The sequence below is a fragment of the Staurois parvus genome, unplaced genomic scaffold (assembly GCF_062004578.1).
Source record: "Staurois parvus isolate SC_StPar_1 unplaced genomic scaffold, SC_StPar_1.0 ptg000883l, whole genome shotgun sequence".
Taxonomy (NCBI): Eukaryota; Metazoa; Chordata; class Amphibia; order Anura; family Ranidae; genus Staurois; species Staurois parvus.
The window spans coordinates 56,249-69,039 of NW_028318679.1; the positions used below are offsets into that span (position 1 = coordinate 56,249).

At 48.3% G+C, this 12,791-nt stretch overlaps 1 protein-coding gene across 1 annotated transcript in view; it reads left to right on the forward strand.

The window, feature by feature from the left end:
* FBXW11 (F-box and WD repeat domain containing 11) overlaps positions 1 to 12,791 on the forward strand; it is a 215,980-nt gene that overhangs the window by 36,811 nt on the left and 166,378 nt on the right. Inside the window, exons 5-6 of the mRNA XM_089656046.1 lie at positions 2,089 to 2,207; positions 11,523 to 11,772. Coding sequence (XP_089512172.1) covers positions 2,089 to 2,207; positions 11,523 to 11,772 — 369 coding nt within the window. The remainder of the gene's footprint in view (positions 1 to 2,088; positions 2,208 to 11,522; positions 11,773 to 12,791) is intronic.

The following is a 12,791-nucleotide window of genomic DNA, read 5'->3' on the forward strand; positions in this document are numbered from 1 at the left end:
GCACGATTCCTCCCCCCCCACTGACACCAACGATGGGGCACGATTCCTCCCCCCCCACTGACACCAACGATGGGGCACGATTCCTCCCCCCCCACTGACACCAACGATGGGGCACGATTCCTCCCCCCCACTGACACCAACGATGGGGCACGATTCCTCCCCCCCACTGACACCAACGATGGGGCACGATTCCTCCCCCCCACTGACACCAACGATGGGGCACGATTCCTCCCCCCCACTGACACCAACGATGGGGCACGATTCCTCCCCCCCACTGACACCAACGATGGGGCACGATTCCTCCCCCCCACTGACACCAACGATGGGGCACGATTCCTCTCCCCCACTGACACCAACGATGGGGCACGATTCCTCCCCCCCACTGATACCAACTCGTGAGGTTTTTTATTTTTTGCGCTGTAAACAAACACTGAAACTTTTGAAAAAAACTATTTTCTCATTTCTGTTATAAACAAATATCCAATAAAATCAAATTTTGTCGTAAATTTAGGCAAAAATGTATTTTGCTACATGTCTTTGGTAAAAAAAAAAAAATCACAATAAATGTATATTAATTGATTTTTGTGAAAGGTATAGCATCAGCAAACTATGGTATAGATATTGGAATTTACACCATTTTTTGCTACACTGCTCTAGTTTAACTGACAATTGCGCGGTCATGCAATTTTGTACATAAATGAAATGTTATTTTTTCACACAAATAGAGCTTTCTTTTAGTGGTATTTGATCACCTCTGGGTTTTTTTTATTTTTTGTTCTATAATCAAAAAAAGACCAAACGTTTTGAAAAAAAATAATTTCTCATTTCTGTCGTAAAAAATATCCAATAAACTAAAATTTCATCATAAATTTAGGCCAAAATGTATTTTGCTACATGTTTTTGGTGAAAAAATTCCAATAACTGTATATTAATTGGTTTGTGTGAAAGTTCACCTCTGCATCCTCCCAGCTACAGCTTACCTATGTACCCTGTCTGCAACTCACCTGTCAATTTACCTCTAACACCTGAGTGCTGCTCACCTTTGCACATACCCCCCCTCCTCCACTGCCCTCATATGGTTAGCTAGCTTAGCAATACACAGCTGTCAGCAGCCGGCCCCCTCTCTAACTCCCATTTTGGGTCCCATCTTCCCACACTGTGCACCAAGCGCACTCCCTCACCACCACTCCTCTTCCCCACTGGCCAGCGATCCCCCCTGGGGCATCGGCTTCCATACATTAGGCTGCAGGATGAGATGCCCTGCTCCACTCCTAAACACACTGCACCCACTGATATCTGTTCCTTCCCTGTCCCACATGAAAGTACAGAGGTAGGGGGGTTCTGTGGGAGCGGATGGTGCTGTCACTAGAGGGACTGTCACTTGCAAACACAAAAGCCGCGTTTCTGTGTTTATAAGAGACAGATATTGGTATGCACAGGTCCAGTGTCGGAACGGCGTTCACCACATTCCTGCTGAAAAAAAGCCCTGGTCACAACTAGGTCTTATTTTTGGGGTAGGTATTGATCTTAAACAATTCCCAAAAAAGAGTACTAGGTCTTTTTTTCGGGGTAGGTCTTATTTTCAGGGAAACCGGGTATATCTCATTGGATCCTTCAGTTAATAGAACTTGGTACATAACATTAGCACCACCTTGCATGGTTTAAAGGAGAGAGCCTTAGGGAGACCATACATGATTCAGTAGCCGCTCTGATTGTTTGAACAAGAGAGCAGACCACTGGCTCTAAAAGATGGTACAACCACAGAAAGACCATCACTCATCCAGAAGTGGTTAAAGGCCCAGGGGGTGTGGCATTAAGGGGTTAACGCAGTTTGAGTGACACTCTGTTACAGCAAAGGGTTAAAGATCTAGAAGCTGGGCTGCTTTATTGTGTGTTTTGATGAGGAGAAGCTCAGTGTGTCCCGTTTTGTTAGTGAGGACAGATTGTTTCCTTTCGTTTCAAATAATTCAGAGATGCTTTAGTGAAAATACTGTCATAATTTGTTTTAGAGTTGATATCTGTTAGATCATTGTAACTGTTTCAGCCTGCTGATAAATGTCTAAATGGTTTCTCTGTATTTCACTGCAGATATGGGATAAAACCACGTTGGAATGTCTAAAAATCCTAACAGGCCACACTGGATCAGTCCTCTGTTTACAGTATGACGAACGAGTCATAGTTACAGGCTCTTCAGACTCCACTGTAAGGTATGGTGCGACATAGGTATACATTTCACCAAAGCAAACTTTTTGATTTTTAATCCTTGAAACAATGCATCTTTAAAATAACATACAAGGTTGCCCCTTTTTTTCTTAAGGGATTTGTTCTTTTAATTAAAAGCCTTATAAGGTTTATAGGAATCAAATACTTTCAGGTGTGGCAGTCACAGCTGCTGCTCCCTGCCTCCCTTGCCTTTTTCTTTTTTTTTTCTTTTTTCTTTTTCTTTCTCTACTTTTCTCTTGCTGTTACACCACATGTCTGTCATGCTTTTCATATGGCATCCTGAAGCTGGTAGAGAGTCTGCAGCAGGTGTAAAAATGTTGGTATTGTCTCAACAATGTAACAGGAATCTGCAGCTCTCTTATTTCTGTGATTCTCCGACAAGGAGCCTCACACGAGGAATGCTGGCAACAGCTGCAAGTATGCATGCATTTCTGCATAATTTCCCTATTTGGATTAATAAAGTAATAAATTAATAAAATATTCTGAATACCGCTTACTAGGACTGCAAAGAATATCCTAATTGTACAGTGCATAACACAGGCTTAAAATGCTAAGACCCTGGCATATACACTTGTACCTTCAGGTGACTGGACATTAGCAAACTTTCTTAACATGACCCCCTGGGTGTTCCACTATAACCCTACCCCACTCTGAGATTTTTTTTTTTCTTGTGTCCTGTAGGTGACATGTGCTTCACTAGTTCTATATTTTACTATGGATTTTTCAGTCCACTTCTATCTTCTAATGCAATAGAAACCGTGCATCTAGATTGGTGCAACCTCGTTAAAACCTTGGGACTCATGCCCAGACCCCACGGTCGGCTTTGCCTGTAATCTCTATTCGGCTCTTGGTCCTGCTTGGGTGCTCACCCCAGCACTTAGTGCAGTATGTGCAGTTAGCTGCAGGGTGCTATACAGGTCCTGGGTCATTGTCCATCCCTTTTGGAACCCAGACCCCTCCAGGGGGTGTGCCCATAGTGATTGGCAAAGCGTAGACCCTAGGCACCAGAGACACACAGGTAAGACAGGTTAGGCCTGTACTGGACCGATACTGTAGCTTCACTTATTATAGGTTTCCTAAATAGTGGTTATTTTATATCAGGAAACTTGGAATTGTAAACGCTTCAAACTTGAGGGTAAAATTCCATCAATAGAGCATAATCTCAGATCAATAACTAGGCGTTAAATCACAGCACCAGTCACACTATTACCACTTCTGCCTAGAGCCCTTTATAAGGTACTCAGTCACTTCTTATCTCACTTGTGCCACAAGGACTTTGCTATAGAATGGTTTACACCTAGGTTTCTGCATACTCCTTCACGGACACGCTTGCCCCACTTCCACACCCTACTCCTTGAGTTCCTTACTGATAGCAATGGCAAAAGCTAGGCACAGGAGAACTGTGACAAAAGTTCGAATGAACATACACTATTTTGAAGGCCTACAAAATGCTTAAGCCACTCAAAGTGCCAATGCTTCTCTTGCACTTAGAGCAGGACACGATTTTAACACCGGTCTCTGCATCAGATTTTAACTCCATCTCAGGCACGTAACAAGTGGACTATCTGACCAAATCAGATTTTCTGCATCTGTGTCTGACTTTCATGGGCAACTATGGCTTCAGTACAGCCATTACTGTCCAGATTACAAAAGTGCCAAGTTCCTTCTCCATCCCCGCTCTGTCTGCCACAGTATGAAAGTGAAATGCTTCGTTTGTGGGGAATGAAGAGGATCTAGAGGCAGTGTTAAGAGGCAGCAAAAGATTCCCTGTCACCAATCTCTCATAAACCTGATGTTAAAGCTTTATGCAATATTGCATCTTACCAGTGTAGATATCCTCACTTCTGCTTTGCACAAAAGCCTCAGTGTTGTTGCACCCAAATCTTCTCCATCTTGCTATGCCCCTTTATGTAAAAGACCTGCTGGCAGAAAAAGAAACTTGGGACCGTGGAATAACGACCTAGCTCCCTGCTTGGACCTCTTGTTCCTTAGTCGTTTCTCCTTTTTGTTTCTGGGTTTTTCCCTGCAGAGCTCTTCAATCAACAACTGGGCGATGGGCTGGATAATCTAGATCCAGTGGTTTCTCTAGCCTGGCCAGCGAGAGTGCCCAGACCCTAGTCAAGTGCTGAGTAGGCCGTGACATGCCCCAGCTTGGTAAGTAGCCTTTTCCCCCCTCGGGTTCTCCTCTGATTGGCCGGGCCTGTGGGGTTCCGTTCTCCCTGCCAGACCTCTAGTTTTGCCGGATTTGCCCCTGGCCCCCCCACTGTGGCCATTTTCTTGTAGCCTCCCTGCTATCTCTTGCCCTCCTGGATCACGTGGGTGGTTGTTCCCAGGCATCCTGCTAATTTGTGTGGTCTCCACAGGGCTTCTCCAGCCTGCATCTTTGCGAGGGGCATGCTGGCAGCGCTGCACGTTCCTGGTAGGGGTATCCCTTCTCTGCTGGCCCTGTGTACCTTTTTTGGGGTTCCCTTGTGACTAGTGGACTTCCCTGGCAGTGCCTTTCTTTGAGGGTCCCTTTCCAGAGATGGAGTCTCAGAAGCAAGTTTCTTTACCTGTCCCTTTCCTTGAGGTGACTGGTCCCTTGAGAGCCTCCCATTGACACACTGACGATGGTCCTGCAATCTTTTGTTTTCTGGGTGGAGGTGGCCTAAGGTGAGCAAGAAGCAACCCCCGCTGAGGATGAGCCCTCCGCTGCTGCCATTACGCATGCAAGATGGCGGCGGGACTGGACGTGTAGAGGCGAGCTCCTGCACCCCTAGCCCCAATCAGCTGCCATCTGGGCTTCAGCCGACCCTGGCAGGGCCCCCACCACTCTCTGGTCCCTGCTCAACAACCAGGGACTTGCGGCCTACCATGCACCCGAAGCCGCGGCCTCGATTTTTGCCGCTGCTGCTCCGTCCCCCGCCGACCTGCCTGCCTCCCCAGGGCCCTCCCCATCGGCCCTGGGTCCAACCCTGACCACCAGAAACCAGCTCAAACCTACTACGGATCGCTGCTACACCACCCAGCCCGCTGACCTGCCCGTCTCCCTAGAGCCCTCCCCATCGGCTCTGGGTCCACCTCAGGCTACCGGGCACCCAGCTGCCACCTCAGGACACCCAGCTACCGGGCACCGAGCTACCGGCACCCTGCCCCAGCCTAGGGGCTGCTTCAGACCACCCAGCACCCTGCATCAGCCGGCACCTAGGCTCGGACCAGGGACCTCTCCAGGCCACCCAGCGAATCGAGACGTCGCCGCACCTCCGCCACCCGCACCGAGAGGGTAAGCCGCCACCGCCACCGAGAGGGTAAGCCTCCACTACCAGTTGCCTCCCTACTCCCCTCCGGGTACCACGCGGCCGGGCACCTACCATCGCACAGCCCTGTCCAATCCGGTGGAGTCAAGCCTGCCACGTGGCCTACAGCACCCACTGACACCAGGCCCTACCGCTCCCACAGACGCTGGGCCCCTAGCATCCCTCAGTCGCTGGCCCGCAACATCCGTATGCACTGGCTCACTTCGTCCACGGACGCCGAGCCCTACTGCAGCTATCAACGCCTAGCCCACTCCACCTTCAGACGTCGGTCCACACCACCTCCTAGCCCACTCCACCTTTAGACGTCGGTCCACACCACCTCCTGACGACGACCCTTCAACACCTCCTGACGACGACCCTTCAACACCTCCCGACGCCGAGCCCTCAGCGCCTCCCGACGCCGAGCCCTCAGCGCCTCCCGACGCCGAGCCCTCAGCGCCTCCCGACGCCGAGCCCTCAGCGCCTCCCGACGCCGAGCCCTCAGCGCCTCCCGACGCCGAGCCCTCAGCGCCTCCCGACGCCTGGCCTCAACATCTCCAGTCACCGAGCCGCCAGCATCACCAGACGCCGTGCCTACCAACACCCCCAGACATTGCACCCTACGACCCCTCCGCTTGCCGAACCACCGTACCCACTGAAGACGTGCCGCAGCACCCACGGACGCCAGCATACTGCACCCACAGACTGCAACTAGCCAGCTGCTGACCCAGCTGCCCTCCACTCTCACTCTCCCCCTACAGAAGGATTCAAATGGACTCCTCCATGGCGATACAGACTCTCCACATCACCATGCCCTGACTTGTATCCCTTCACCTCCCCCGACCTGACCAGCACTCCGCTCACCCCAACATGCCACCTGCATTCCTCCTTGTATTCCTCTCCTCCATCCCAAAAATCGCCTCCCTCTACCCGCCTACCCCCCCCAAAACGGCTCTACATTGCCCCTTCACTTCTCCCCTCTCCCCACTACGGCACTCACCACCTCCTCCTGCTACTCCACTCCCCTGTCGACCCATGTGCCACCACTATCGGACCCACACGCTCCTGCACTTCCCGTTCCCATGCCACCTTCCTCACCCTCCTCCTTCTCCTATCCGCTGGGGACATCTCCCCGAACCCTGGCCCCTCACCACCTCACCCCCCCCCCAGGGACCCCCCTGCTCCCGCCAGCCGCCGCAACCCCCTCAACCTCATACCTGTACCCCTCCTCCCCGCATCCATGCCCCCTCTCTCGGTTGCACTCCTGAACGCCCGCTCGGTTTGCAACAAGCTTACGGCCATCCATGACCTCTTTATCTCCCTCAACCTCCTAGCGGTCACCGAAACCTGGGTACAGGCCACTGACTCTACCTCCCCTGTGGCACTCACCCATGGAGGTCTCATCTGGACCCATTCACCCAGACCGAGCGGTCGCAGAGGTGGTGGTGTCAGCTTGCTCCTATCACCGCTGAGCACCTTCCGGGTCCTCCCTAACCCCCCCTCTCTATCCTTCTCCTCCTTCGAGGCTCACTGCATCTGGCTCTTCTCCCCCACACCCCTAAGGATCGCAGTGATCTACAGACCTCCCGGATCCATACCCCGCTTCCTGGATGACTTCGCCGCCTGGCTTCCCTTCCTCCTCTCCTCTGAGCTACCGACCATCCTCCTTGGGGACTTCAATATCCCCATCAACGACAACAACCCGGCTACTTCCCAACTCCTCCACCTAACCTCCTCCTTTGCGCTCACACAGTACACTCAATCCTCCACCCACATCGATGGGAACACCCTGGACCTCGTCTTCTCCCACCTCTGTACCCTCAACCAGTTCACTAACACCCTCTTCCCTCTCTGACTACCACCTCCTCACTTTCTCCGTCTCCCCTTCCCCTAACTCCCCCCCACCCCCCCCCAAGGCGCCAAACCATCACCAGCTGCAACCTCCGCAACCTGAACCCGGCCCCCCTCCACTCGGCTGCCGACCGCCTACACGACAGCATCCTTCCACTGTCATGTCCTGACCTAGCCACCACCACATAGGACTCACTGTCAGCTGCCCTAGACTCTCTGGCACCCCTAACTACACGCAACATCAAACCTAGACCACTTCAACCATGGCAGAACAACCATACTAAATGCCGAGCCGCTGAGTTCAAGATGGTCTGAAGCGGGGAGAGCCTAAGCTGGGGTAGGCCGGTGAGAAGGGAGTTGCAGTAGTCAAGGCGTGAAATAATCAGGGAGTGTAGTAGTGGGAGATATAAAAGATGCATGCCTACATATCCCCATCTGTGCCGGGCATCAGCGTTTCTTCCACTTCACGGTTGGAAAGGTGATCCATCAATTTGGGCCCTTTGATGATGCCTCCGCTCCTTGGGTCTTCACCAAGGTGCTGGCCTCAGTCCTGGCCTTGCAGAGACAACACGGGATTGCTGTGATTGGTTACCTGGATGATCTGCTTCTGCAGGCAGAATCTTGTTCAGCCTTGCGGGACGACATGGCAATCACAGTCCGCACCCTGCAAGAGTTCGGGTTGATCCTGAATTTTCAGAAATCTGTTCTGACCCTGACCTGAAAGCTGGACAATCTGGGCCTGACTCTCGACACAGTGTTAGCCAGAGTGCTTCTTCTGTTGGGCATGCCCAGGAACTTTCATTCAGCGGTTCGACTGCTGCTCTCATGCAGATGGTCTTCCCTTCGCTGTTGCATGCAGGTCCTGGGACTGATAAGTGTCTGCCTTCGAGGTGGATCCCTACGCTCAATTCCATATGAGGACCCTTCAGAAGGAAATCCTGTCCAAATGGAACAAGCTCCCCGTCTAGTTGGACATCCAGATTCAACTGGGTTGAAAGACCAGGATATCCCTGCTTTGAGTGCTTTGGCCTTCTGTCCTTTAAAAGGGAAAATTTGATTTTTCCCTTGCATTGGACCGTGGTGACGAAGGATACCAGCCTGTCCAGTTTCGAGAGAAGTTCTAGAGAAGAGTTCGGCCCAGGGTCGCTGGACACCAAGGTCCCGATTGCCAATTCATGTCCTGGAGCTTTGGGCAATCATGCTTTGCCAGGAACAGTGGATGGAACGTCTCCAGGGGCACACAGTCCAGATCCAGTCAGACAGGGACCCAAGGGGTGACACGGAGTGTGATGGCATCGCTGGTGGTCTTACGCATTCTCAGATGGGTGAAGCGTCATGTCCGGGCTCTCTGCCGTGTACATTCCTGGCGTGTACATTTGGCAGGAGGACTATCTTAGATGTTGGACCAAGATGAGTGGTCTCTTCATCCATATGTGTTTCATCAGATTGGTCTTCGGTGGGGCACTCCGAGCGTGGATCTCCTAGCATCTCAGTTCAACAAGAAGGTACATAGATACATGGTCAGGACAAGGGATCCACTGGCGGATGCAACAGACACCCTGGTTTCGTCTTAGAGTTAGTATGATCTTCTCTATGCCTTCCCTCCTCTAAAGCTTCTACCCCACCTGTTGCGAAGGATAGAGGCCAAAGGCATTCTGGTGGCTCCGGATTGGGCCTGCCGCTCTTAGTATGCCGACGTGGTGCGGTTGGTCGCGAACATCCCTTGACGGCTACCGCTCAGGGCAGATCTTCTGTCTCGTAGACTGAAGGACTGATCTTCCACCCTGCTTTACCATCGCTGGCTTTAACGGCTTGGCTATTGATGGCAAGGTTCTCAGAGACAGAGTACTGTTGGAGTCGGTGATTCCAGACATGCTGAAAGCACAAAAGTCTACTTCTTGGAAGATATGCCATTGCACCTGGAACGTATATATTTTGTGGGGCGAGGCTGCGTGTGTTCATATGTGTTCAGCGGCTAGTGTTTTATCCTTTCTGCAGGGTGTTAAGAAAAAGCTGACATTAAGTACGATCAAGGGACACATTTCCACACTGGTGATTTTCTTTCAATGTTCTCTAGCCATGCTCTCCTTGCTCTCTACCTTCGTTCAAGGGGTTAGGCATGTGGCACCTCTGTTGTGTTCCCAGTGGCCACTGTGGTACCTGTATCTGATTCTCTGTCCTCCAAAAGGCGATTTCCTTGCTAACTGTCTAAGAAGGTGGCCTTTTTAGTGGCTTTAACTTTTGATCGCAGAGTGTCTGAGTTGGCAGCCTTATCCTGTCGGTCTCCATATTTAGTGGTGCACAAGTATAAGGTGGTTCTCTGTGCATGCCCTTCTTTTCTTCCGAAGGTGATCTCTGTCTTTCATTTGAGGAAATTGTTCTACCTTCATTATGTCCTCGCCCATCACATCCTAAGGAGTTTGCCTTGCACTCCTTGGACGTGGTTCGGGCAATTCGGGTGTATCTGTCTTCTACGGAGTCCTTTCAGAGGTCGGGTTCCCTTTTTGAGATCAAAGGACGTACCGAGGAAGGGTCTGGCAGCATCCTCTGCTCTCATTTCTGGATGGATTTGGCATACGGTGGTACAAGCTTATGTCATTGAGGGTCCAGGTTTCTCTTTGTCCTGTAATGGCACACTGTACTAGGGCACTTAGACGCCTGACGACAGAAGGCCTAGAAAGCTCTGTCTCTCAAATATGCAATGGCTATCTGGTTGTCTGTGCACACCTTCACTAAGTTCTACAAGGTGGATGTCTTGGCCTCTTCGAATGCCTGTTTTGGCCACAAAGTATTACAGGCGGCAGTTTGAGATTCTGTTTCCTCCTGGGGGGTGTATTTTCTGGTTGGGCTCCTGTGTTCCTGTTGGCTTCGTTTTTAGTCTTCGACTGTTTGGTCTTGGTTACTCACCCCTCAATTGTTGGCACTTGTTAGGGACATCCCTATGGTCAAGAATAGAAGATGCTGTGTCTGTCAATAAACATAACATAACAGAACTGGATTATTTTGTTTACTGTAAAATCCCTTTCTCTGAGTTCATTGACACACAGCACCCAGTCCTCTGTTGAATTTTTTGTTTTTCTGACACTGCTTGTGACTACAGTAATTGGATTTTCAACGCAGAGAGGGGGTTTATATCAGCCAGGACTGTCAACAGGTGGTGCCGTGTTATTTTTTTTTTTTTTGGGGGGGTTCTGCTTAATGTCCTACTCCTGTAGGTGGTGATATAACTCTATGGTCAAAAATAGAAGACGCTGTGTCCGACAATGAATTCAGAGAAAGGGATTTTTACTGTAACAAAAAATCCAGCTTTCCTATTTGTATTCAATTAGAATGGGCAGTTTGATGATTGGGTTAACCCTGAAAAGATTTTTCACACTTGAAGAATCCTTCCTGAACGCTATCCAAAGTTCACTAAAAAATGGTCTTTTTTATATGTATATACATATACATAATTGAAAATCTATGGATAGACCTTAAAAGAGCAGTGCGTGACAGACAGCCCAGAAATCTCAAAGAACTGGAAGACTTTTGTAAGGAAGAATGGGCAAAGATACCTCAAACAAGAATTGAAAGACTCTTGGCTGGCTACAAAAAGCATTTACAAGCTGTGATACTTGCCAAAGGGGGCAGTACAAGATATTAACTCTGCAGGGTGCCCAAACTTTTGCAGGCGCCATTTTTTTTTTTCTGTTATTTTGAAAGTGTAAATGATGGAAATAAAATCTAACTTTTGTTGACATATTATAAGAATGTCTAATCTGTAATTTGCTGCCTTTTGGAGATTTTTCCATCTTTCCTTGGCTTCTTTATGCACATTAATACAAATTTTTAGCTGGGGTTCCCAAACGTTCCCCACTGTATATCATTTTTTAGCTTTGTGTAGATTAGAGAAGGATGAGAACCTATAGCTATCTTTGTCTTTTGCAGAAGTTGACAGCAACATTGGGAACAGTGTGTGAATTGACAGCCCCTGAGCTGGGACACACACAGCTATAAATCCCTTCCCCATTTTATCCAAAGTAAAACAAATGTTTTGGTTGGAGTTCTACCTTTTTGAAGTGTAATTTATTTACATGCAATTTATACATATTTGTAATGAATGGCTGGTTTGATTTATATTTCGGTTATTTGGAGATTTATAATCAATTTTTTTTCTCTCCCCCCACATTTTAGAGTTTGGGATGTGAATAGCGGGGAAGTACTCAACACTCTGATTCATCATAATGAAGCAGTACTTCATCTTCGATTTTGCAATGGCTTAATGGTAACTTGTTCAAAAGACCGGTCAATTGCTGTATGGGATATGGCCTCTCCAACAGATATTACACTACGGCGAGTCCTGGTTGGGCATCGTGCAGCTGTAAATGTAGTTGACTTTGATGACAAATACATTGTTTCTGCTTCTGGTGATAGGACAATTAAGGTAAGTCTATGTTAATTAGTTACGTCATTGGTAAGGTTGGATAAAGACACTGGTCTATCTACTTCAACCTGAATGCGTGTGTGCCACTACCATTTTGAATATCCCTGTATGTTGTGTTCACTAAGAAACTCCTCTAAAAGTTTTTTGTTTTTTGTTTTTTTTTAAGCATGACATCCTCAGATGAAGTGGTTATACAGGGATTATGCCTGTGGCTACAGACATTATCCTGGTAACAAAATTTTCAACAGGCGATGCTCTTTTATATAGAAGTCACAAGGGATGTTCCCTGTAATAGTAATAAAGTTGATGAAAAAATTAAAGGGACAGTGGTAAAAAAAGAATATATAAATAACATTTTACGGCGTGTTTGTTCCCCCCATGCTCATCCGCAAATGCGAATGCTTACGCAAGCCCCACATGCATATGTAAACGGTAACAGCACCATACATGAACGTCAGAGCAGGGTTTTTTATTTTTTGCTATATAAACAAAACAAAACAAAAAAATCTCAAATGCTGGAAAAAAAAAAATATATTATTCTGTTTCTTTGGTTAAAATAACCAAAATCAGTGCATATTTGGTCTTTTGAAAGTTAGTCTACAAACTGTGGTATATATTTGCAAATTGAACAGTCCTCATGTACTGCCTGCCTATTTCATTTCGTGAACCAGGACAGTAGAAATACCCCCCCAAATTACTTTTTTTTTTTTTTTTTTAAGTACATCGTCCAAGGATTTAGTAAGAGGCACGAGGTGAGTTTTTTGAAGTTTGTAATTTTTTTGTCACCTTTTTTTAAAAAAAAATAAAAAATGTAACTTTTTTTTCACAAAGTTGGCATACTTAAAATTGCTAAACACATTCTGCCAAGCATCCTGAGTATGGCAATGCAACACATGTGAGACTTTTCCACAATCTAGATGCTTAGAGGGGCCCCCAAATCCAAGGAGCACCTTCAGATATTCCAGGGCTTAAAATACGTGTCTAATTTTCTTACTACCTATCACATTTTTGGAGGCCCT